This window comes from Oncorhynchus mykiss, chromosome 1 (genome assembly GCF_057628025.1).
Source record: "Oncorhynchus mykiss isolate SJ-2025 chromosome 1, ASM5762802v1, whole genome shotgun sequence".
Classification (NCBI taxonomy): Eukaryota; Metazoa; Chordata; class Actinopteri; order Salmoniformes; family Salmonidae; genus Oncorhynchus; species Oncorhynchus mykiss.
This window is the reverse complement of record NC_143022.1, coordinates 71,264,266-71,290,165: the sequence shown is the minus strand read 5'-3', so window position 1 is coordinate 71,290,165 and position 25,900 is coordinate 71,264,266. Positions and strand designations below refer to the sequence as shown.

The following is a 25,900-nucleotide window of genomic DNA, read 5'->3' as shown; positions in this document are numbered from 1 at the left end:
AGATGTGGCCCCACTAGGGGGTAGTGTTAGCTACGGTCTGAAACTGTGCAGTAGCCTCTTCCGTTTGCCACGCCTGTTTACAATTGAACTATTTCCTTTGCCGAGGTATCTTTGTTACAAGAAGGGATGTGGTGAAACAAATGTAACGGTAAGGATGCGCCCATTGCAACACGTTTAGTTGGAATACATTCATCGAACAGACGCGTGCGCTAAAGAAATAAGGTAGGTTCTGTTTGAGCCTCTCGTGGAGTGAATGCTTTTGTTAATAAATGGCTAGGGCTGCTAATGTCATTTTAGGACTGGTTGAGGAGAGCAATTAGCTATTTGAAAACCAGTAACCTCTCGGTACACACTGTAGAGTAAAACTATAGCATACATTGAGAATTATTTTGAATGTGTTGTCACGGGTTTCTCTGGAGGTATATAGCTAGTATAGCCTAGCCAGCCTCTAGTGGGCGATAGATCGCACTAGCGGCTGCCTAGGATAAACTAGTGCCTTTGTCTTACAGAATGTTGCCTTTGTGGATAGTTCATTTCAAATTTAGAACGTATACCTCTAGTCAGTGGCCTAGACTACTAGAGTGATAGTTTGCTAAGCATTCTACTTGCCTTATTACTCAAACGGAATTCTTACGCAGTGTTATGTCCGCTACATCAGTCTGAGACTGCCGTCAATGAAGGAGCAGTGTTGTACAAAACAAAGTCTTCAGCAATTGGGCCGTCTCTAACCAATCAGCGTATCAAAACCGTTAACGAATTTTCAAAACGCTGCTTTGTACCAGCGGCTTCTGGGACTAATCAAAACCGCTAGAATGTGTTAGCGTTCTAGAAATCATTGGGGAGGGACTCAAATCCAGACTCATTGTGGAGAATAAATGTGGCGTTTGACCAGAGCGATGAGTTTGGGTAGCCAGCCAAGCATTCTACCCACAAGGACTCATTATATTGGGCTGGACAATGCCTACATGTTACCATATGTTCAAGGGAAGACCAGGGCAGCTTGGCTCAAAGTAAATTTTTGACGCCTATGTATAAATACCCTGACTATTGGAAAATCATTGAGCAACACATTCAAACACACAGGTGCAGAGAGCTGCCCTGGGCTTTATGAATTCACAGATCTAAAGTGTCCAAGGTTATCCAGTAAAATACATCAAATTATATCACCAAATACACCTTACTAGGTTGATTCTATAATAAATCAATACAAGGAAACAAGTCTTGTTCCCAGAAAAGTCAGGTAAGCAAGCTACAGGAAGACTCATTGGCTCTTGAAAACATTATCAGTAATTCAATGTGTAGCTATGCCATGTGTGAGTAAAGGCAAACATGTTGTTGCTAGGCCAGTATCCACAACTGTTCTTCCTCAAATGAGAGTAACAAAGAGGCACAGCGGGCTAAAATAATTTGATCAGTGGCAGCTTCAAGAGAGAGGTAAGAAATTAATTTAGCAATTTAATCTAAGTGTATTTTTCGTTGTATTCAAACACAGTAAGAGCTTTTTTCTGCACTTATATCATATCATAGTATAGGTATAAAGGTAACTAAGAAGGAAATGGGGCAGACTGGGTGTTCTATGTCTGTCTTTGTTCTGTAGTTAAGCTTTGATTGACACTACCCTCATGATCAGCGTTCTAGAGAGCCACTCTAGTCGTTTGCCATGGGTTATTTCCATGAGCACCATCGTGAAGTTTATAGGAGCATGTCAAATGAAAGCTTAGTCTATATTTTGGAGAAATGAAGGCATAGATACATTTTTCAACCATTTTCCATCTTTTTTGCACAAGTAATGGCTTTGATTTCTGGTTAAACAGATGGAATATGTGTCTTAGAAAACATCTAACATAAAAAGCATTAGAATTACATCAAAACACAATGTGAAGTAAAGACCCCTGCCATCTAATATCAACAATTTCTTCTTTCGTTTTGGGGAAATGTTTTGCTGTATAAGTTTTTAAGAAACATTGCCTTGTGCCTTGTAATTCCGTTACCAAAAACCCACATCTTTAAGATATTATCTAATTTATCACCCTTGTGAGGAAGGATAATGAAAGTTCACAGAAGTAACAAGTAAAGGTAGACCTATCAATTAGTAAGTGTTTTTACTGGTTTACATTTTTGTATATGAATTATTAAGTGATTAAAACACGTAATTCTGTTACCAAATCGGTAACAGAATTACTGCAATTGAATTGGCTACAATACGTAGTCACAAACCACAGTTTGGTCACTTGCTACTGTCATCCCTAGCAATGGCATACTGTTATGTTAAGCTCATACAGGTTTTCTTTCTTGTTTTATCTTCTGGTGGTCAAAGCTAGACAGTCTAGACAATCCCTGCCTCTCTCTTCTATGGCCTTCTACAACACAGTACAGTAAATAAAAGTTGAGTAGAGTATATTGTACTATACTCTACTGCCCCGTACTGTACCGCACTCTACTGTGATGTCCAAACTTGTGAAACATAGATGTCTATGATTGGTTCAGATTAGATCCGGACCAACCAAATTTGGTTTGGGCTCATTAGAATAATAGCCAAAAAATGTAAAGGATGAGATTGTGTACCTATTTGTAATACATCACCATGAAGAGAATTACATTCATATCCATAATTATGCATTTCTGTATAGTACAGATCAGGGACCCATGATGTAATTCCGTTACCGTAATTGTGTTACCGGGTGTGAAGCCACTTCGCTTACTGTAGTTCAATAACCAAAATATATATTTATTTATTTTTTACTCAAGATGTCATAGCTGACACCCCATTTTAAATGTTTTCAATCTTAAATCGAAGCAGATATTTAAAAGTTTTTGGAAAACGTGGTCGCATAAAAAACGGGAGATTTTACCTTAATTCTGTTACAATACTTTGCATCTGCACAGTTCTTCCATTTAAATGGGTTTTTGTAAAATGTTCAGTGGAAATTGTTTAAAAGTAGTTCTTGTGGATGGAGTTCTCTACGGTTTAACCTTTGAAAACCATGGTTTTTGTTTGGTATACATTTTGAAGTGAAGAATCGGAGTCAGCGTAATTCTGTCACTGTGGATTATCCCCATGGCAACAAGACGTACTCAAACCGGCAGGGAGGATGCTAGAGGGAGCGCAACACCCCAGAGACACACAGAGCATTAGCTGTCTGTTTTTACAATTGTATTTACAATCATTTTGGTTCCTAGTGAGATTCCATCCTGGACTCATTATCATTAAATATAATCGAGCTTTATGAGAGCTATTCAACATCGTGACGAATACAGATAATATGATGCTTTTACATTTGCAAGTTCAGCAGGACTTGACTGGCGGCTGTAGATGGATGCTACATGTTTGTTTATATGGCTGGTCTGTCTGGTTGTAGCTATGCTACTATAAGGTACACAATGGGCAGTGTTCTTTCTCTTATCTGTGCTGCCATCCCTGACCACACAACAGATCATGGTACCAGTAGTACAGCACAAGTGTCTTTGGTTTATATCACAACAACTGTTTAAAGACTGAAATATATATATATATATTTTTTTGCTGTCAATTTCAGAGGTCGCTTGGACACATGACACATCTCTGGGCCTCTCCCCATAACCATGGCACTGGGAGTTGACAGGGCCTTCCCAGCATCCATCTCTCCGATGGAGTCCAAGGGCTGCAGAGGGCAATGGAAGACCCGGATTCCAGAGATTATCCGGGCGGGGTCAACCACAACGCAGCATGACAAAGACGGGGAGAGGGGGACAGGGGATAGGGACCGGGGTGGTCCCAGAAAGAGTGTTACCATGGCACCCACCTCCAGGTATATGAGTGACAGGAGGCAGTACTCTATGAGGAAACCGCTGGTCACCACCACAGAGCAGCAGACCTCCATCCTCAAGAAATCCTACCTACAGGAGCGCCCAGAAAAAGTGAGAGAGGACTGCTACTATTGTATGACTTATGACAAGTATTGAAACATGTTTTAGATTCCCTTTGACTGCACATTTAAAAAACAAACAAATTCTACTACTATACAAATAACAATTATGAACACCATGTTGTATGTTAGCTCTACCTAATGTCCTATTCCTTCCCTATACTTTCACCATAGGAGCGACAGGGGGAAGGTAGCAGTAATGAAGCACACCATCATGGCGAGTTTGACTTCCAGACCCGATGGGCTGAACAGAAGTTCCCAGACAACTTCAACCCCTCTCAGGCCAACATCTCAACCTGCTCAGCCTCCAGAGAGGACTTTAGCACCTCCCTAGGGGTGTCAGACCTCAGGACGGGTCTGTCACATGAAGAACCCACCTTCAGCTCATCGTATCTTGGCAGCAGGCCTGGCCGACGCAGCCTCTCCAGCCCACCCCTGGAGGTCCGTACTTTCTCTACTCCACTCAACTCCAAGTGGACCTCCACTCTGCTATCCCCCCTCTCGCCCTCCTACACCCCCCCGTCGCGCCCGTCCAGACAGAGATGGACAGAGCGGAAATTGGATGCAGGTGAAGTTTGTCAATCACGTGGAGGAGGAAGGGAAATGTATCTAAATGTAGGCCCTTCAGTGGGCTACTCCAAGGGCCACTCAAACCCTGTGCTCCACACCATGTCCCCCCACCAGGCCAACTACTGGGCCTGCGCCATTCCCAGCTCCCTGCCCCCCTCCCCAGACCGACGCTCTTCGAGCTGGGACCCTGATAAGGAGTACCAAGCCCTCCTGGACTACACCTACCCTCTGAGGCCAGGTAGGGTGGTCGGTGGGTGGGATACCTCCGATGCAGGGGGTGGACCTCTCATCCAGACAGACCCAAACCTCCAGGACTCAGGAATAGACCTGGACCGCCTCTGCAGCTCCACCAGCCTGTCAGCTTTGGACTTTTCCCTGACTGGCACGGCAGGGGTGGGGATGGCAAGGGAGAGGCGGATGCCGGGTATAGGTCCGAGGTCATCTGAGCTGCGTGGGCTCTCACACCCCAAGTCCTCAGATGGTCGCCTCTCCAGTAGCCCCTTATCCTCTGCGGACCCTATTGGTCTATCCGTGGAGAGTCTGGACTGTAGTGGAGGTGGTGGTCTGGATCCTTTGCATCGTATCGAGGAAGGTCGCTACTGTCATCACGGCATCTCCTCTTCCACCACGTTCATCCGCACAACGAGTGTCCTTCCCCAGCCAGGGTGCCTCAGAGGGGGGGCTTGTGATGAGGAGTTCTGGTCTCTCCCGGAGCAGTTGGAGGAGCTCCGGGGTTTGTCCCGGCAGGTCAGGGAGGTGACGGCCCAACTCAGTCAGCCTGTCACAGCCAGCTGGGAGTCCCTGGAGCGGGGGACCACCTCCGTCCAGTCCTCCATGAACCTGGCTGAGAAACAGGAGGCAGAGGAGGAGAGAAAAGAACGGGAGCAGAATGAAAAGGAAGAAAGGGAGGGTGATGAGAAGCAGAAAGAGGTGTCTATTTCTGAAGCGCTTCAATACTTTAATAAAGGTATGTGTTGGTGCCAGCATTTCAGTAGGCTTTTAAAAAAATGTATAGTGTTTTATTCTATTTGTAATATTTCTCAACTTAGCATGTATTTGACTTCAAACACTTTTTTTTGTTTAGTCTCTAAAGTGGTCCATAGTGGGGAATCCTCCCAGGCAGCCAGAAACTCTGGTTCTAGGATGGAGGGTGGGGTAGCAGGCAGGGGAGTGAGCAGGGCCAGTCTCAGAGAGGTGGAGGCCATGGTGGACCAGCTGAGTGGACTAACCCTGCCTGAGTTCCAGAGGGGGAGCCAGGGGGAGCAGGGGCACAGGGAGTCCCTCATGCAGCACATCCAGGTAAGGACAGAGAGCTGAAATAATCGCTTTATTATGTGAAATATAATGACGAGGGTGTGCCTCTGCCACCAATATGCAAAGAAATGCAATATGATACAGTACCTCCCAACACAATGGAATACAATACACATTACACAATCAATGCAATGTGTTGATAATGGTATATTTAAACAATAAGGACAAAGGGTGTGGTATATGGCCAATATACCATGGCTAAGGGATGCTCTTAAGCACAACGCAACACAGAGTGCCTGGATACAGCCCTTACCCATGGTATATTGGCCACATACCACAAACCCCTGAGGTGCCATATTGCTATTATAAACTGGTTACCAATGTAATTTAGAGCAGTAAAAATAAATGTTTTGTCATACGTGTGGTATACGGTCTGAAATACCACAGCTGTCAGCCAATCAGCATTCAGGGCTTGAACCACCCAGTTTATAATACATGTACAGTACACAGGTCTCACCTCTATTCAATCCAAATCCACGAACAAACGGTTGTGGGGCAGTTTGATATTAACCTGTTTACCCATCAGACCTTCTGTTCTAACCTGGAGGAGCTCATCCAATGGCTGTACACTGTGGTGGAGAGGATGGAGGTGCTGGCTCCGCCCTCTGTGGACATCGAGAGTGTCAAGTCGTCCCTGGCGGATTACAAGGTCCGTAGTTTACACACAAAGATCCTATAAATCAATTTTATATGTTTATTCTGTGGGTGTACAATACACGTCCTTGCTCAAAAGTGATGACTTTTGGCGTAGTATCTTGGGAGAAGGGAAGTGGCTTATAATTAATCAACACCCTCTGTTTCTCTTTTTTGTTTCTGTTTTTTGCTATCTTTCAATCTCTATATCCATCTGTCTCCCCACTCCCTCTGTTTTTCCCTTTGTCTTTTTCACCCTCATCACTCTCTCGTTCCCCTGCCTCTCCCTCCATAGAGGTTTCAGAGAGAAGTAAATGCCCACCAGCCTCTGACCACCTCTGTTCTGCAGACTGGAGAGCTTCTCTTGGGTTGTATGACCTCCACTTCTCCCGGTGAGCTTTCTATCACTGACTAGTTTCTCTTTGCCTGCAGCTATTTCATTGGTACCTACTGTATCTCAGGTGTCACCCACCCTGACTATTAGGACCGATAAATGAGGCTTCCTTCACACAGCAATGACCCTGATCTCAACTCAAGAGGATCAGCCTGTCAGACCAGACTCCTTCATAGTAGAGGTTGTGGATGTGTTTTTATTATTTTTTATTTTTTTACTGAAAGAAGACGATGAGGCCAATACGCCACACTACTCTATTTCCCGTTGTGAATTCTGAAATATGCTTGTGCTCCTTTACTAAAGGAAGAGTCAAATGAGTTGCGTGACACAGCAACATCTGGGACTGTTGAAGTGGGCGTTGCCTGTTTTTTTTTTAAGGGATTGAAATGACATTACATGATTAGCTTACATGTTTGTGTGAAGGCTACCTTGATCAAAGGGTAACATTTCTTGTCTGCTAACAGTGGCGAGCTTGTCTTGGTTTTAGGTCTCATACGTGTCAGTTCAACAGCTAACACCTGCATACTGTAGATGTCTGGCAGTCACTAAAGCTTTCCATTTCTTTTTTTCTCTTCCTCTTTTCATTTTTCTTCTCTATACTACTCTCTTCCCAGTTCTGAAAGAGACCCTTGGTCTAATTGAGAGGCAGTCCAGGGCGTTGGAGACTCACTCAGAGCACCTCTTCTCCTCTATCCTCTCGGCCATGGACAGCCTGACCCAGCCCAGGGAGCCCTGCGGGGCAGAGGAGACCGGCGCTGGGGACACCGATAGCGTGGAGATCCAGGGGACAGCTTAGTGAAGGCTCCATGCAAGATGTGGATAGTATGTTTCTGTGGTTACATAGAGATCGGGCTATGACTATGATACATCACCGTCTCGTCTCGGGCTATCAGTTGTATTATTTATCATAAGTAATTATCCTTTTCAGTGAAGAAGAATGAGAGCAGATTGGTGGAGGAGGCTTGATGAGGTGCGGGAGCTTCTTCACTAACATTCCTTAAAGGAAATTACCTCGTTGTGTTGAAAAGAGAACCACTTGACTGTTGTTTCATTATTGTCTTAAGTGCTTTTTAAATGTATGCGTAAGGTGTGCTGAAGAAGCAAAGTATTATTTGCCTTGTGATATATGCTCAAGCAGATGTTTAGTCATTTATTTGAGTTACACAGTTATTAATAATGACCCATTGCACTCCTCTTGCAACTCTGTTACATGCATGACATTCTTTTTTAACCTATTTTGATATCCCTCTGTGGCATCTAAGTGTCTTCACTAAAGGTGCTGTGAATTTCGTACACTGGGTAGAGCACTGCAATATTTTCCAGCAAGTTTTTTTTTTTCAGGGTGAACTCAACCAGTTGATTATGGCCTCAGATTGTATCATCACCTGTCTCTGGTACATAATGTTGAGCCTTCTTCCTGGATTGACAGAAGGGAAGGTCTGCATTTGTGCCGCGTTGATGTTGTATATGTAGATTGGTAATATAGGATGGTGAACCATTGTGCCCTTACAGTTGTATTTGAAATCATTTCATTGATCAGATGGCAGCTATATGCAAGATATGGCCACTGTGATAATCACCAGCCAGAGACAACAGCACAGTTTGGAGGTCCCATGTTTTTATGAGTTTGATATTTTTCGTATGCATGGGAAACCTGGATGAAAAGTGCCTAAATTCAATCATATCAAGCCTTCACGGGCAATAGTCGGCACCCGCGTGCGTACCTGATGTTTTGGCGGCGTCAAATTGGTGAGCAGCTGCTCTTGATTGTCACAAAGCCACACCTCTCACGTTAAGATGTTCAGAATGAGAAAGTAGGTTAAATTGAAAATCATTCAACTAAATAATGAGGATTTAATTTCAAATTCCAGTGTTCTAAAATGTAAACAAGGCTGCATGGGATTTCTCTTAATGAGACTCGGTGCAGCCAAGGGCAATGTCCGCTTTAGGTATAACGCCAGGAGCCGCTTGTGGATTTGACAGCTCTAACGCAGTTCCACCTTCACTGCCGAAACGACCACTTTGCGGATGTCGGCTAAAGCGGATCTGATTGAATAGAGTGCTCAGACATAACTACAGCCTTTTTTAATGTGCAGGATGTTTTTAACTGTCTTTGTTACTGTAGTAATCAATTGGGAATGTTAACTTTTAAACACCATGGAAAACTTTGTTCATCAGACTGTTATCCTCATTCACAAAATGAACCTGGTGAAAACTACACATTGTTCCTTCTGATTAAACAAACCTTTTATCTGGCTGCTTCATTGAATGTATAATCAGTTTGTGTAGAGCTCAGGTATAATAATTATCAGATTTGTGCTGCCTAATGAGTTGTTGCTCTTAAAGCTGAGTAATCTGAAATGGGCTGTCTACAGGCCCCAGATTCATGGAACAGTATTTCCTCAACTATGGAATTCTGCTGAGTCGGGTCTACTGGAAATCAGGTCACACTTCGGCTGCTTATGGAGCAGAACAATGGAGGCCAGGTCAGTGAAAATACTGTAGTTACAAACAAATGTGGCTTGCATATTGTAAGATCCAAGGAACTGTGAATCTCTGACCTTTTCCTTAAGTCTGAAATGAGCAGTTGGTGTACTGAGGGGACTCATGAGAATGTGACACATAGGCATTCTATTCTGACCCGTAGAATGATATCTGGACAGACCACTACCACTGTACAAAAAAAGACATCCATACAGCAACAACACTGAACTCGGTAAACGGTGCTAGAGAAATGGGAACAGATTTATTTTAAAACTGTATTTAGTTGCCATAATTATGAAAAAAAGAACAGTTTTATATATGCAATTCTGAATGAAGATATTCCACAGGTAATGGCCCATTTGCAAACCAATCCTAAATTACTGGTGCAATTTATTTGCCATGAATGTAGAATAAATAATTAAAACAAAATGTTTCTACATATTCCACCAAGAATCGCAGACAGATCTTTCTGTATCATACAGTCTGGAAGTACAATATTTATTGTTTAAATCTGACATGTTGAGCAACAAAATTACAATTGCCTACAGCCACAAATTTAATTCAGAAATTAAGTCAAGACTACTCAGATAATGTAATGAAGTCTACAGAACTAGCAAATCAGATCATACATATATACATAAGCATATATACAGTACCAGTCAAAAGTTTGGACACCTCATTCAAGGGTTTTTATTTTTTACTATTGTCTATATTGTAGAATTAAATCATGTAGTAACCATGATTTAGACTCTTCAAAGTAGCCACCCTTTGCCTTGACATCTTGGCATTCTCTCAACCAGCTTAATGAGGAATGACTTTCCAAACAGTCTTGAAGGAGTTCCCACATATGCTGAGCACTTGTTGGCTGCTTTTCCTTCCCTCTGCAGCCCAACTCAAACCATCTCAATTGGGTTGAGGTCGGGTGATTGTGGAGGCTGGGTCATCTGATGCAGCACGCCATCACTCTTCTTGGTCTGCCTGGAGGTGTGTTTTGGGTCATTGTCCGGTTGAAAAACAAATGATAGTCCCACTAAGCACAACCCAGATGGGTTGGCGTATCGCTGTAGAATGCTGTGGTAGCCATGCTGGTTAAGTGTGCCTTGAATTCTAAATAAATCAGTGTCACCATCACACCTTCATGGTGGGAACTACACATGCGGAGATCATCGGTTCACCTACTGTGCGTCTCACAAAGACACAGCGGTTGGAACCAAAAATCTCAAATTTGGATTCATCAGACTAAAGGACAGATTTCCACCGGTCTAAGGTCCATTGCTCGTGTTTCTTGGCCCAAGCAAGTCTTCTTATTGGTGTCCTTAAGTAGTGGTTTCTTTGCAGCAATTCAAAATTCATGAAGGCCTGATTCACGCAGTCTCCTCAGTTGATGTTGAGATGTGTCTGTTACTTGAACTCTGTGAAGCATGTATTTGGGCTGCAATCTGAGGTGCAGTTAATGCTAATTAACTGAGGTAACTCTGGGTCAGTCCTCGTGAGAGCCAGTTTCATCATAGCGCTTGATGGTTTTTGTGAATGCGCTTGAAGAAGCTTTCAAATTCCTTGAATTTTTACAGATCGACTGACCATGTCTTAAAGTAATGATGGACTGTCATTTCTCTTTGTTTATTTGAGCTGTTCTTGACATATGGACTTAGTATTTTACCAAATAGGGCTATCAACTGTATACCAGCCCTACCCTGTCACAACAACTGATTTGGTCAAACGCATTAAGGAAAGAAATTCCACAAATGAATGCACATCTGTTAATTGAAATGCATTCCTGGTGACTACCTCATGAATCTGGTTGAGAGAATACCAACATTGTGCAAAGCTGTCACCAAGGCAAAGGGTGGCTACTTTGAAGAATATAAAATATATTTTGATTTGTTTAACACTTTTTTGGTTACTACATGATTCCATGTGTTATTTCATAGTTTTGATGTCCACTATTATTCTACAATGTAGAAAATAGTCCAAATGAAAACCCTTGATTGAGTAGGTGTCCAAACGCTTGACTGGTACTGGTATATTTTTCAGTTCTTTTTCACGAGACAGTGAGAGACTTGTGCAGTTGGCTGACACTCATATTCGCGAATAAACACCTTAGAGAGACATGCCGACACAAACAGTAAAATAACCAACAGGAAAGGAAATCGAAGAAAAAGAAAAAAAGACGGGGACAGAAGAATAGAAAACATAATTAAATTTGACCACAGACCAATCCCGACGTAGAAATGCAGTGAGATACACACACATTATTCTCATAACCCTGCACACAGAGGGGGGCGTTTTATCTGCGGGGGTGAGGGGGCAAACAAAATCAGTTGTCTCTGAGGTGGTCCGGGGAAGGGTGGGGGGGTAAAGCCTCTCCAAGAGGGGGCCAGTGAGGGACATGTCCATCTGACTGCTAACAGATTGCCTAGAAAGTACTACTAATCATCAATTACCAGGGCAATAAGGGAGGGGGGATAATGATTTATTTTCTTGGTAGTGCAGCTACAGTACAAATTCAGGCAACTTCATTTTGTTTTCCCTCTCGCACACACACACAACTTCTTTCTATCAGACTTTCCCTCTCTCGGTTACGGTTAGGCTAGGAAGGTGGGGCATGGTGGAAAATGGGGCCAGGTGGAGGGGGCTGACAGGCTAGAGGGGGGTGCTTGAGGTGGGGGTAGAGGTGTTGGTGGGGTTCTCTCTCAGCAGCAGCCCCCCGAGGCAGGTTTGACAGGCGTACTCTGGATCTTGACATTGGACTTCTCGTTGCCTCCGGTCGTGGCCCCGGGCCCCATCCTCTTCTTGATCTCAGCAGCCATGGTCATGAAGGCCTGCTCCACATTGGTGGCGCTCTTGGCACTCGTTTCCAAGAAGGGGATGCCCAGGGAGTCTGCAAACTCCTGCAGAGAAAGGAATGGCAAGAGAGGGTTAGGGGAGCTGCTGCATTCATGACAGGACTGTAGACTATTACTGCTACTAATTTACTCCTCGGTTGTAGAAACCTGACTGTGTCCAAAACCATTTGGAATGTTTGGGGGCCTCAACAAAATCTCATTTCAAAAGTTTGGTAACCACAGCTCTACACCATTTTTTCAAAAAGTTAATTGGAAACAGGTATTATTCCGCTCCATCTGATAACCCATTGTCTTCGTTGTCTTGGTTAAAAGCCCTTACCTTTGCTGTTGTGTAATCCACCACTTTCTTTGTGGTCAGGTCACACTTGTTCCCCACCAATAGCTTGTTGACATTTTCACTGGCATAGCGGTCGATTTCCTGTAGCCACTGCTTGACATTGTTGAAGGACTCCTAGAAGAAGAAAGAGAATCAAAACCAACACATCAGGGTAGGCAATATATTTGTGAGGTAAGTCTGTCAAAATACTAATTCACCTGCACTCCTGACTTTCAATTCTGAAAAAGAAGCCAGAAAGCCCAAACACAGTGACAAGTTAAAGATTGACTGTGCTAAAAGAGACAGACTGACCTGGTCTGTGACGTCGTAGACTACGATAATGCCGTGGGCTCCTCTATAGTAGCTGGATGTGATTGTGCGAAACCTCTCCTGCCCCGCCGTGTCCCACTGTCAGCGTCAATACACAGCAGAGATATTCAGTCAGTCATAAATACAGGACTGCCAAACACACTGCCAAATAGATGCTGCCACACAAATACAAGGTATCTGCAGGTTTCATCAAGTTGAATTGAAGACATTTTAAAGACCTTTTTAGTGCAACTTGAAATGCAATTTAATAACAATTTGAGGTCTTCGTGCGCCACACACCTGCTAATTTCCCCATATTTTTAATGGCATTCACAGTGCTTTAATAAAGTAGTGCAATAGACTACTGAGATGGTATTCAAATATCTTGTTTAATCTAAGCAGGAATGCATGATCCAAGATATTTTGATGTGCACTGTAACCTAATCCAGTTACTGCCATGAATTTGACAATTAGACCATTGTTCTAGTTTACTGTTAAAATAGGACTCAGTATTTGTAGTTAAAGATGTAGGCAAATTCATCTCTTTATGTGCACTAATATCATAGACTAATATATTTGGGGCTAATTCACCAGCTGGGTAAGTGGAAACTCAACACATTAGCTAGATCCCTACCTCTAACTATAATTGTCACTGGAAGTAGCCATGTTTTAATTGATCAGTAATTATTATTGTCCTAACAAAAACGTTACTGTCATAGCTTAATGCCCAATGCTCATTTCGCACGCCCCGTATCTCAAATCCATGTTAATATCCCAGCTGTAAAACAGACAGCTGAGAAAATTTGTTTTGCCTGCACAAAGCTGAGAACATCCTCTCTTCAACTGTTCAACTGTATTACCAGGACCTAAAACAAACTTTGTATACCAGCCACTGTGGCAGGTACATAAAAATATTTAAAAAATCTACCAGCCACCCCAATTATTTCCAGACCAGATTTTTTGTTGATGCCATAATTACACAAATACACACACAAAAAAAAGATGGTCATGCTTAGTAATGTTTCTAAAACAATAAATGTATTATTAGTAAAAAGTAATGTGGACCACGGTTCAATTTAATTTAATGACATGTGAGTATTCTAACAAAAATATCAGACAAAAATATTTAGCTGCCCCTTTAAGGTTACTTTGGTAACAGGGCCACTTAAGTCATGTGTGCCTGTTAGAATGTCACAGGTTGAGGCCAACAATGTCTCTTTTTGCTACCAGTGGGAGCAAACTCAAACATTGAAAAGCAACCTAGCTTGAAGGCTATAATTAGATTTTTTTTCATCACATTTTTCATCACGCAGCTGCACAACGTAGCAGAAACACTAGTCATCCCCGGACCATTGAAAACTAAATTAAAAAAAGACATTTTACAGCCTTTAATTTAGATAAGTCTTAAAGTATTAAATGAAGTACCTGCAGACACCCTGCAAATAGATGCTGCTTCATCGCACATTCACCAAATGTGACAAATAAGAACACACGCAAGCACCTCAAAACAGATGAGAGAATGACATTTCTAAATCGATAAATCACAATTTTAGTCAACCATGTGTCTTAATAATGTAGGAGGCCTCTGCCTTTGCGATATTTGATGAACAATCTAGAGTTAGATTCTATTTAGGAATGCCTACAATGGCATTTTTTTCTGAAATTCCATGGTACAAATGTGGCCAGATGCAGAAAGGCATACTTGTTAGTATAGCTTGGAAGTTTCCCTTTCCATATTAGAAAAACAAAGATGTGGCGGGGAAACACTTACGATTTGAAGTTTAATGGTCTTTCCGTCTAATTCTATAGTTCGTATTTTGAAGTCTACTCCAATTGTGCTTATGTAGCTTTCTGTGTATGTGTCATCCTGTGGAGAGAGAGAGAGGAGAGGAGTCTGTGAAAAAGTACAAATCCTTAACCCTTTCATACATTTTCAGTCGAGAGAAAAAAGGAATCAAAAGTATGACCATTCACCGCGATAGGAGAGTAAACAAGATAAGTAAAATGAACATACATGAGTATTAATATAGAAGTTGAATACTAAAGCAGTGCACTAATATGACATCATTATTAATATGACTGGTTCAGCCTATGAACAGCTAATGAGTGATTAGTGCGAGCAATTTATGAATGGCTATGAGACACTTATAGGACATGGACGAATCAATAGGACACTTACTGCAAATCGGAGTAGAAGACATGACTTTCCGACACCAGAGTCACCGATCAGGAGCAGCTTGAATAAATAGTCACTGTGGAGAGAGGAGTAAAGTTTTAAATTTTAACAACCTTGTTTTAAAAACAGGATTCCAGACTTTCCACAGTTTCAACAAAAGTATAGCCTTGTCAAGCCTGGGACTCTAAACTCAGAAGACAGCTTTAGCTTTAGGGCTGACCCCCATTTACTCGACTGGTCGCAAATATATATATTTTTATTTCATGGCACGCCAGTCTGAGTCCCGCCCGTCTCAGTGGACTAATCCATTGAGGAGGCAGCGGGGATGGCATCACTCTTAAACAGGCATTGGCAACGTAAGACACACTTGCCATGAGGGTATTTGCCTTGGCACACCAAGCAATTTGATACATTTGATCAAATAAGTGAAATTTAATTCATTTTGAAATTGCATTGGTTTTCCATAAATGGCTAATGCTTTGGACGTGACAGCATTCATTGTTTCATAATTTGATTGTGTGAACTGTTTGTCCTTTGATTGTTAGTGTCTATCAATTGCATATTCAGTGCATTCAGAAAATATTCAAACCCCTTGACCTTTTTCCACTGTTACGTTAGCCTCATTCTAAAATCGATTTGTTTCCCCCCCCCCATCAATCTACACACAATACCCCATAATGACACAGTAAAAACAGTTATTGTAGCAAATGTATTAAAAATAAAAACTGAAATATCACATTTACATAACTATTCAGACCCTAATTCTCAGTACTTTGTTGAAGCACCTTTGGCAGCGATTACAGCCGCAAGTCTTCTTGGGTGTGACGCTACAAGCTTGGCACACCTGTATTTGGGGAGTTTCTCACATTCCTCTCTGCATATCCTCTCAAGCTCTGTCAGGTTGGATGGGGAGCATCGCTGCACAGCTATTTTCAGGTCTCTCCAGAGATGTTCGATCGGGTTCAAGTGCGGGCTCTGGCTGGGCCACTCAACGGCATTCAGAGACTTGTCCTGAAGCCACTCCTGCATTGTCTTGGCTGTGTACTTACGAGTCGTTGTCCTGTTGAAAGGTGAAGCTTAGCCCCAGTCTGAGGTCCTGAGCACTCTGAAGCAGGTTTTCATCAAGGATAGCTCTGTACTTTGCTCCGTTTATCTTTCCCCCAATCCTGACTAGTCTCCCAGTCCCTGCAGCTGAAAAACATCTCCATAGCATGATGCTGCCACCACCATGCTTCACCGTAAGGGATGGTGCCAGATTTCCTCCAGACACGACACTTGACATTCAGGCCAGAGTTCAATCTTGGTTTCATGGTCAGTCCTTTAGGTGCCTTTTGGCAAACTCCAAGCGGGCTGTCATGTGCCTTTTACTGAAGAGTGGCTTTCGTCAGGCCACTCTACCATAAAGGCCTGATTGGTGGAGTGCTGCAGAAATGAGAGAACCTTCCAGAAGGACAACCATCTCCACAGAGGAACTCTGGAGCTCTGTCAGAGTGACTTTCCAGTTTGGCCGGGCAACCAGCTCTAGGAAGAGTCTCGGTGGTTCCAAACTTCTTTCATTTAAAAATGACAGAGGCCAGTACTTTCTTGGGGACCTTCAATGCTGCAGACATTTTTTGGTACCCATCCCCAGATCTGTGTCTCAACACAATCCTGTCTCGGAGCTCTACGGACAATTCCGTCAACCTCATGGCTTGGTTTTTGCACTGTCAACAGTGGGACTTTATATAGACAGATGTGTGCCTTTCCGAATCATGTCCAATCAATTAAATGTACTACAGGTGGACTCCAATCATCTCAAGGATGATCAATGGACACAGGATGCACCTGATCACAATTAAGCCTCATAGCAAAAATGCTTATGTAAATAAGGTGTTATTTTTAATACATTTGCACACACAAAAAATATTTTCACTTTGTCATTATGGGGTATTGTGTGTAGATTGATGAGAATATTTTTAGTTAATCCATTTTAAAATAAGCCTGTAATGTAACAATGTGGAAAAAGACAAGGGGTCTTTTATACTTTCTGGATGCACTGTATCACCAGTAGTGAATGGAGTGGGGGAAAATCAAGTTACATACCAGGATATCATTTGTACAATATTTTTGCCCTAGTTGGCTGTACCTGAACCAAAACTCCAGTATTGGTCCTTCATAGTTTGTGCTCCATCTTTTTTTCCCCCATTACTACCCCCCCCCCCCCCAATAGGGAGCCAATTTTGTTTTCAACACTTATTTCCATGACTGATCAAAACTTATTTTTGCATGGCTCTCTCTTGTCCCTCTGCAGCAGACATACAATGAGCAATATGTTTGGAACATTGAATCACAAAAAAAAAGTTAAATAAATCACAGTATCAAATCGCAAGGAAAGCAATACAAATCGTATCGGCACCAAAGTATTGTGATATCGTATTGTGAGGTCCTTGGCAATTCCCTGCCCTAATCACCAGTAGTACATTTACCATCATTTCTAATCTGAAATGTTTGATAACAGTCATTTCTGCTAATGCATTCTATATATTATTACAGTCATTTACCATTCTCATTGTACATGTTGTTTGCAGAGATCACAACTTACGACACTTGAGAAACAAGTTTTGGTTCACTTCTTTCCATTTACGAGTTGTCAATTTATGCATCGCCATTTGTTTGGAGCGCCTCTGTCATTGTTGAATAAGGACACCGCGCACCTAATTACGCATAGAAGTAAGCCTAGGCTACCTGGTTAGCTCACAAATGCATAAATGTGCCCATTTGGGGATGTCTGATAGTATTTGTCTTAACTACACTAATGAGCTGTGGAGCTTCTCAAAGTACATTTTTTCCGCACCTCAAACAGCAAGTAAAGTCTGTTTTTACAGCCATTGAGAGTGACAATAGTTCCTAGAACGACGCTGGGCCAATGTGCTCGCCGCACCGCCTCATGGGTCCCCTGGTCGCGGCAATCGAACCTGGATCTACAGTAATGTAATGTAGTGCCTTTCTTCACACTTCACCATATATCACCAGAAGAGATCTAATTGTGGTCATGCTTCAGACAATTCCAAGATGCCATTGCTGTAAGGACTATTGATTTCACTGCGTTAGGCAAGATGCTGCATTGGACAAACTCTTACAATAACTATTTTTGTCTCACCACCACACAAATCAGCAGCGAGGATGTGTGATGTCTTATGAAGCTTACATAATGCCTAAAAAGCTCTTTCACGCCAACCCATTTATAGACAATCGCACACAAGTTGAAACCAGGCCAATTCAAGCCACACAGCAACACAAACTTCCATAGTTGTTGGTACAGAAACTAGTTTTCTACAGGCAAATTAAATTAAACCTCACAATACTGAGCTGTGCATAGTCAGCAAAACCACATAAGGAAATACAAGTCAGTGGGGGGGTCAATGTTTCAGTGCTCATGTGACACACACACAGACAAGATAATTTTAAAAGAGGTAAAGACTGCACTGTGACTGACAACAGCATAACGTGTACAACAGAATACACTACCAACTTAGTAGGCCTGTGCCTGACTTCACCAAGGAGCCTACTTTAATTGAGGGCAGACAATTCATGATTAAGGAGCGGTTACAACAGAGCCATTGTTCAGAGTTTGCCAAAGCTCCCTGTATTTTCAACAGATCCGATTTCAGAGTGCTGCTAACCTTGGTCAGTTATGAGATACACAAAACAGACACACAAACATGACTAATTGGACCTCATGTCAAATAGGCTTGTACCAAGAACTAAAAAAGCATAACAGCATAGCAACCGCAGCTTACCAAACACTAATCTTGCAACAAAAAAAAACAAATCAGCCTAACTTCTAAAACACCATTCCTTGCTCCATTTCTGCTTGCTCGAATACACCAATTCATGCTATGCTCATTTATATGAGCAGAAACACCAGTAGGATAGATACACGACAACAAAATTCTGAGCATCAACAGTCCATACATCCTGTCCCACTCCCAACCCTGTGAATTAGGCTACACTAATGCTTCCCTATCGAAATAGGTCAGACCAGTAAAAAAAAAAAAAATCTCTTGCAAACTATAGGCTACAGCTATTGTCCACTCATGTTCACCTCTAACCGAAGCATTCACACACAGAGAGCTCTCGCTCTTTCAACCCCCTCCACTCTGTACGCTGTTTTTTATTTGACATGGGCTGTGCCATACAGCTAGGCTACACAGAAAAAGGTACGGAAACTCCTGGAAGCTGATTAAGCATTCCACAGCAAAGGGGAATTCAGCTGGACTTCAGATCCCCCTCCAGTCTCTCCAGTAGTACAGTCAAAGGAAGTAAGGAAGGTTCGGAAGAACTTAGGCGACGCTCTAGTCTGGTGTGATCTGACCCAGCCCCAAGGCTAAGAAGCTCTGATGCAGCCCAGTTTCCTGCCTCCCTGTCCCTTTCCTCTCCCATTGGAATGAATTCCAGTCATGCCCTCTTCGTTAAGCAAATGGTTGAGGATAATGACAGCCTCTATGAAAGGCTAGTAGTACCGCTGACTGGTCATGCAAGACGGAGAGGGAAAAGCCTACAGCAAAAACCTGTCCATCCCTCTCCTCTATCACAGTCGGTGTTTGTTTTAAGTCGGATTGAATGATACTTTGTATGCTGCAAACACATTACACCACCCACCATTATTTGACTTTCACATGACATTCGACTTTAAAACTCCTTTGAAAACACCTATACCTATAACACATGCAAACACACTTTGTGGCATTCAATCACAAAATTCTACAAACGCCACAGGATCAAACACTGCAATTTTAGCATTCCTATCTCAGTCTCTCATCGGGGAGGGCAGTCTAATAAGAGGTGTCTAGGAAAAGCAGGGTTTAGATCAGACCAGAGGTTCCCTTTCCTCACTACTACAGAGGTCAATGAGAGTCACAGTGTGTCAGCCAGGCCCTAACAGTCTGTGGATCAGAAGCTCAGCTCCAGCAGATGAGATAGGCTAGAGCTTCTGTTAGGGAAAGGAAAGGCCTAATGAAAGCAAGTGATCTGCAAAAACACAAATGTAGCCTGTTTTCTGCAGGCTAGAAACTGGGAAGCCAAATAAATATTTAGGCTAGTAACTGAGAACTCAGAGAAGCCCAAAAGACAGTTGTCTGGTTGACCAGGTGCATTTGAGTCCATGGAAGCAGTGTGGAAGGACTTCACACTGCAACAAAAGATGCTAAAGGAGGTGTAAGGGCTGGGGACAATAGTGCGAGAGTGGAAATGACCTCTGCTAGGCAATGATCTCTCTCTGGTAGTTAGTTATTGTCATACCAAAGCAAAAGTGCTTGACAGCAAAAGGACAATTAGGCTAAACTGTAATGATTTACACAATTGTGTAGGCAGGGGTAATTGTTGATGGATTAGCCAAGACGATACATAAGATAGGGCTATGGGATGTCCATTGTCCAGGTGTAAGTTCATGAGTGGAACTCCAAAAATAGTAAGCCAACAAGGTGAAGGTGGCGACGACAGACATGGCAGCTCGGCTTCTAGGTCCTAAGCAACTTTACAGTATTTTGTTTCTTTGTACGTTATTTCTTACATTATTAGCTTCCGAGTATTTTACTCGCTGATGTTGAGTCCCTGGACAATAAAGTAGACGAGCTCAGGGTGAGGATCTCCTGGCTCTCTCCGGATATAATGTCTCTGTCCCTAGAGCCAGCTGAGTTCTCAGTACATCGCACAGATAGGAATAAAGAACTCTCCAGAAAGAAGAAAGGTGGTGGTGTATGTTTCATGATTAACTACTCAGGATGTGATTGTGATAATGGTCAGGAACTCAAGTCCTTTTGTTCACCCAACCTAGAATATCTCAAATGTTGACCGTATTACCCCCCAAGAGAATCCTCTTCGGTTATAGTCAGAGCCGTGTATATTCCACCTCAAGCCGATACCACAATGGCCCTCAAGGAACTACACTGGACTTTGTGCAAAATGGAAACTACATATCCCGAGGCCGCAATTATTGTGGCTGGGGATTTCAACAAAGCAAATTTGAGGAAACCGCTAACGAAGTTCTACCAACAAATTGCCTGTAGTACTCGCGCTACACAAACATGACCATTATTACTCCCACTTCCGGGATGGTTACAAGGCCCTCCCCCGCCCTGCCGGCAAATCAGATCATTCCATCCAACTCCATTCTGCTCCTCGCTTCCTATAGGCAGAAAACCAAACAGGAAGTACCCGTGCTAAGGTTTATTCAACACTGGTCTGACCAATCAGAATCGATGCTTCAAGATTGTTTTGATCACGCGGACTGGGATATGTTCCGGGTTGCCTCTGAGAATAAAACTGCCGTATACACGGAAACGGTGACTGAGTTTATCAGGAAGTGTATAGGGAATGTTTCCACTGTGACTATTAAATCCTACCTTTACCTGACACCCTAGACCCACTTCAATTTGTATACTGCCCCAATAGAGCCACAGATTATGCAATCGCCATTACACTGCCCTATCCCATATGGACAAGAAGAATACCTATGTAAGAATGCTGTTCATTGACTACAGCTCAGCCTCCAACACCACAGTACCCTCCAAACTCATCATTAAGCTCGAGGCCCTGGGTCTGAACCCTGCCCTGTGCAACTGGGTCCTGGACTTCCCGATGGGACGCCCCCAGGTGGTGAAGGTAGGAAACAACACCTCCACTACGCTGATCCTCAACACAGGGGCCCAACAAGGATGTGTGATCAGCCCCCTCCTGTACTCCCTGTTTACCCATGACTACGTGGACATGCACACCTCCAACTCAATCAAGTTTGCAGACGACAACAGTACTAGGTCTGATTACCAAAAATAACGAAACAGCCAACACGGAGGTGGTGAGGGCCCTGGCGGAGTGGTGCAAGGAAAATAACCTCTCTCCAACATCAACAAAATAAATAAGCTGATCGTGGACTTCAGGAGACAATGGAGAGAGCACGCCCCTATTCACATCGACGGGACTGCAGCTGAGAAGGTGAAAAGCTTCAAGTTCCTCCACGTACACATCACTGACAATCTGAAATGGTCTACCCACAGACAGTGTGGTGAAGGCGCAAAAGCCATCTTCACCAGACTGAGGCGCAATAGTGCCTCTTTAACCTCAAGATGCTGAAGAAATTCATCATGGCCCCAAATGTTTACAGATGGACAACTGAGAGCATCCTGTCAGGTTGTATCACCGCCTGGAACTGCCCGCAAACCGCAGGGCTCTCCAGAGGGTGGAGCGGTCTGCCCAACGCATCGCCGGGGGCACACTGCCTGCCCTCCAGGACACCTACAGCACCCTGTGTCACAGGAAGGCCAAAAAGATCATCAAGGACTTCAACCCCCTGAGCCACGGCCTGTTCACCCCGCTATCATCCAAAAGGCGAGGTCAGTACAGGTGCATCAAAGCTGGGCCAAGAGACTAAAAAACAGCTTCTATCTCAAGGCCATCAGACTGTTATATAGCCATCACCAGCCGGCTACCACCCGGTTACTCGACCCTGCACCTTAGAGGCTGCTGCCCTATGTACATAGAGATGGGAATCACTGGTCACTTTAATCATGTTTACATACTGTTTAACTAATTTCATATGAACTGTATTCTGTTTTTTTATTCAATGCCACTCGACATTGCTCGTCCTAATTTTTATATATTTCTTAATTCCATTCTTTTACATGTGTGTATTGTTGTGAATTGTTACAATACTACTGCACTATTGGAGCTAGGAACACAAGCATTGCTACACCTGCAATAACAACTGCTAAATATGTGTATGTGACCAAAAAAATGTGATGCTACACACAGTTTAAGAGTTCAAGAGCAACTGACTTACAATTAATAACATACCCCTTGACGTTTCAAAGTAATAACTGTAATGGCTATAAATGGAGGCAATAGTATAGTGTGCCTGTCAAAAAAAAGGAAGGAAAGGGCTACCCTTTCAATGCAAAGTCATATGCACTTGATTGTGTCATCAGAATTTAATATTGTAAATACCATTTAAAATCAGATGTTCAGTCATGCCAGTACTGAGCTGAAATACAAAAGCTGTATCACAAAAGAGAAACCTATAGGCCTAAACTACAGTAATCAGGTACTTGCCAACCTGAATGGAGGGATGGTAGTAGTAGACAAACCATTACTTGCCAAACAACCCTATGAGTGTGTTGAAAGAGGCATGGCATATGGCAGGCACGCTCGTGACCTACACATGACTCTCAGGATGTAGAGAGCGGGTGGCACTGACTGTCCTCTTGCGTGTTTTCCGCTTGAGGGCCAAATTCACTGAATGTCATTTAAAAGGCAAGCTAGTTACATTAATTATTGACCACAAGTGCACAAAGGCTGCCGTAACGTTACACACTCGCATAATGACTTGCATGGCTAACGATAATCATAACATGTAACGTTAGCAGACGTGCCTTGTATTGTCAGACTACTAGCTATAATATGTTAAGTAAAAAGGTAAGTCGTAACGTTAGTTACCAAGTAATGTTCCCTTTGACAACAGCACTTATCGTTAACTAACTGATGAACGTTAGGTAACGTTATGTTGGCTAGTTTGCTAGGTAACGTTAACTAGCTAGCTAGCTAAGGTAGATGCTACTTAGCAACTAGCTAGCAAACTCACAACAACTGTCTACAAACCAATAATTCAGCTGTGTGAAACGTTATTATGCGTTCAATAAACAGTGACAATGGTAGTTAGCTAGCTTGCACTTCTTAGACAGTTGATCAGTTAACGTTAGCTGGCTAGCTACTTACTATTCGGGATTCATCGTGGACTCAGTCACAGTAAATCCCCTCTTCTTATAAAACGACACCCCCTTCCGCTCTGAAAAATCGAAATAAATACTTAGCTAGCTAATTCCTTCGATAAAAAAAGTAGCTAGCTAATTTAACTAGGTGACAAGGTACTCCTCCAAAAACAGGCTAGTTGTCTGAAACCCAAAATGGCTGCTAGTAACGTTACCAACCAGGAAATAGCAACTCCACAAACAGAGAAGCCTTACAGAGAGTTGAGCGATTTTCGGAAATCGTAGTTTGTTCCTAAAGGGTCGTCAAATATTGAGTATGTTCTGCCGTGAAGAATATGACTACAGTGCCCTACTGACAATGTAGGCAACTAGGCTGGTCGATGTTTCAACCGCTCGTTTGCCCCTTCTGCTTGTTGTCAAAGCTAAGGAGAGGTTACGTCATTAGTGAAACGTGGCAAAATGTTGGCATGAATTCCAGTCTGGACTGGAGAAATAAATTGCTCTCCATATGGCTTAATCAGACTTAATCAAATCTAAATCAAGCCTGTCATTGTTTAATTAAAATAATTCTGAGATTAGTTCTAAAAAAACAACTGACAAATTGTTCCTCTTTGTCATTACTTTCTCATAATGTAAGACCATGATAATGTTTTGAATGAGTAAATTAACAAGGAGGACAACAACCACCACTGGGGGGATACAATGTAAGGATGGCAAAATTAACTGAAGGCACAGTCCAGTTCCCTCATGAAATTGATCAGCCACATCAGATATTATCAAAGGTTAGCTCCTCGCATCCTTCTCAAAAGCTATTGGAGGAGAAGGTCAGAAGGGCGTGACATCTGGCTTTCTCATCCAACGGGTTTTGAGATGAGCGAGGACGCATGTAAGTAGTTATGATTATGCCAGTCACAGTTAGTCCATAACATAAACCGTGCATGTGAAAAGAGTTCAACATTGCACAGGCTAAAGCTAGAAAAGTCCATACCACAGATTGGGGAGAAAAAAGTGTCTGCTACATACCTGTGTGTAGGCCTACTTCAAAATATATTTTCAGACAGCACTATTAGACCCTTATATATTGTAAACGTACAATAGTTGTATTATCTATTACTGACAATATCGATACAAGTCAAGAAATCACTGATAATAATGACACCCTTTCTTTCACAGTACATGTGTGTCACATTGTTCTGTGCCCTCTGTTACTTTGGAATGTGGAAGCTGATTACTTGTTTCCAAAGAATAATTCCCCTCGTTCAAGAATGTGTAGGGAAAATCCATTGAAAAGGACAGAGGACAGGATTCAATCTAGTGTTAGGGAGTCAATGATACAGAAAGACCCAAGCTGGTTTGTTTGCAATTTAATGTATCTACAGTGCATTCGGAAGGTAGTCAGACCCCTTGACTTTTCCACATTTTGTTACCTTACAGCCTTATTATAAAATTGATTAAATACATTTTTTTACTCATCACTCTACACACAATACCCCATAATGACAACGCGAAAACAGTTTTTAAAATGTTTAGCAAATGTATTGCAAATTGCAAATTTATTACACAAGTATTCAGACCATTTGCAATGAGACTCGAAATTGAGCTCAGGTGCATCCTGTTTCCATTGATCATCCTTGAGATGTTTCTACAACTTGATAGGAGTCCACCTGTGTTAAAATTGATTGGACATGATTTGGAAAGGGAAACACCTGTCTATATAAGGTCCCACAGATGACAATGCATGTCAGGACATGACCAGGAAGGGAAATGGCTGCAAGTAGTGCAGATGAAATGGAAGAAATGGAGAAAAAGTTGGTGAAGCAACAGCTGTGCTGGAATGAGAACAATATGGTTGCTACTTCGAGAACACAAACTCCTGCATCTTTAACAGCAAAGAGCGAGGGAGTCCCAGGGGATGACTGGAGGAGCAATGGTGGACCGGAAGTATTGTGTGATTCTCTTGGCACGAGTACAGTTGGTGAGAATGAGATGGTGAAGAAGAATGGAGTGAAAAGGGCTTAAGTTGGAAATGAACTGCAGTTTATGGTTAGAGTGCGATTCACAAGCAAGGATGTTTTTGGGTGACCCGTTTGCGGTCTAAAAGATGTTGAAGGATGAATTGGGTAAAGGGGAATCAGTTTGAGTAACCAGGAGCAGTATGATGCTGATTTCGTGTGTGTCAACAGCACAAATGGAGAAAGCTCTGTGGCTCAAT

General features: G+C 42.7%; 2 protein-coding genes across 6 annotated transcripts; one reads left to right on the top strand and one right to left on the bottom strand.

Moving 5' to 3' along the window:
- Positions 1-15: 15 nt before the first annotated feature.
- LOC110527795 (centrosomal protein of 68 kDa) lies at positions 16-9,080 on the top strand. Of its 4 annotated transcripts, none has more exons than XM_090238437.1 (8): positions 19-148; positions 3,537-3,897; positions 4,080-5,442; positions 5,560-5,774; positions 6,316-6,438; positions 6,718-6,814; positions 7,431-7,638; positions 7,745-9,080. In XM_090238437.1, the coding sequence occupies exons 2-7, from the start codon at positions 3,583-3,585 to the stop codon at positions 7,610-7,612; spliced, it is 2,295 nt and encodes a 764-aa protein (XP_090094563.1). In that variant the 5' UTR covers positions 19-148; positions 3,537-3,582; the 3' UTR covers positions 7,613-7,638; positions 7,745-9,080. The 4 variants fall into 4 exon arrangements, with proteins under 4 accessions (XP_021464990.3, XP_021464997.3, XP_090094563.1 ...); XM_021609340.3 differs by having other exon boundaries at positions 80-222; XM_021609315.3 differs by having other exon boundaries at positions 16-222; positions 7,431-9,080.
- Positions 9,081-9,543: 463 nt separating this feature from the next.
- On the bottom strand, positions 9,544-24,333 carry LOC110527784 (ras-related protein ORAB-1). 2 transcript variants are annotated; one of them, XM_021609293.3, is made up of 7 exons: positions 23,908-24,333; positions 23,696-23,765; positions 14,951-15,023; positions 14,543-14,638; positions 12,775-12,870; positions 12,466-12,597; positions 9,544-12,191 (listed from the first exon to the last, which is right to left on the bottom strand). In XM_021609293.3, the coding sequence occupies exons 2-7, from the start codon at positions 23,707-23,709 to the stop codon at positions 11,994-11,996; spliced, it is 609 nt and encodes a 202-aa protein (XP_021464968.1). In that variant the 5' UTR covers positions 23,710-23,765; positions 23,908-24,333; the 3' UTR covers positions 9,544-11,993. The 2 variants fall into 2 exon arrangements, with proteins under 2 accessions (XP_021464968.1, XP_021464978.1); XM_021609303.3 differs by having other exon boundaries at positions 23,944-24,169.
- Positions 24,334-25,900: the final 1,567 nt, after the last annotated feature.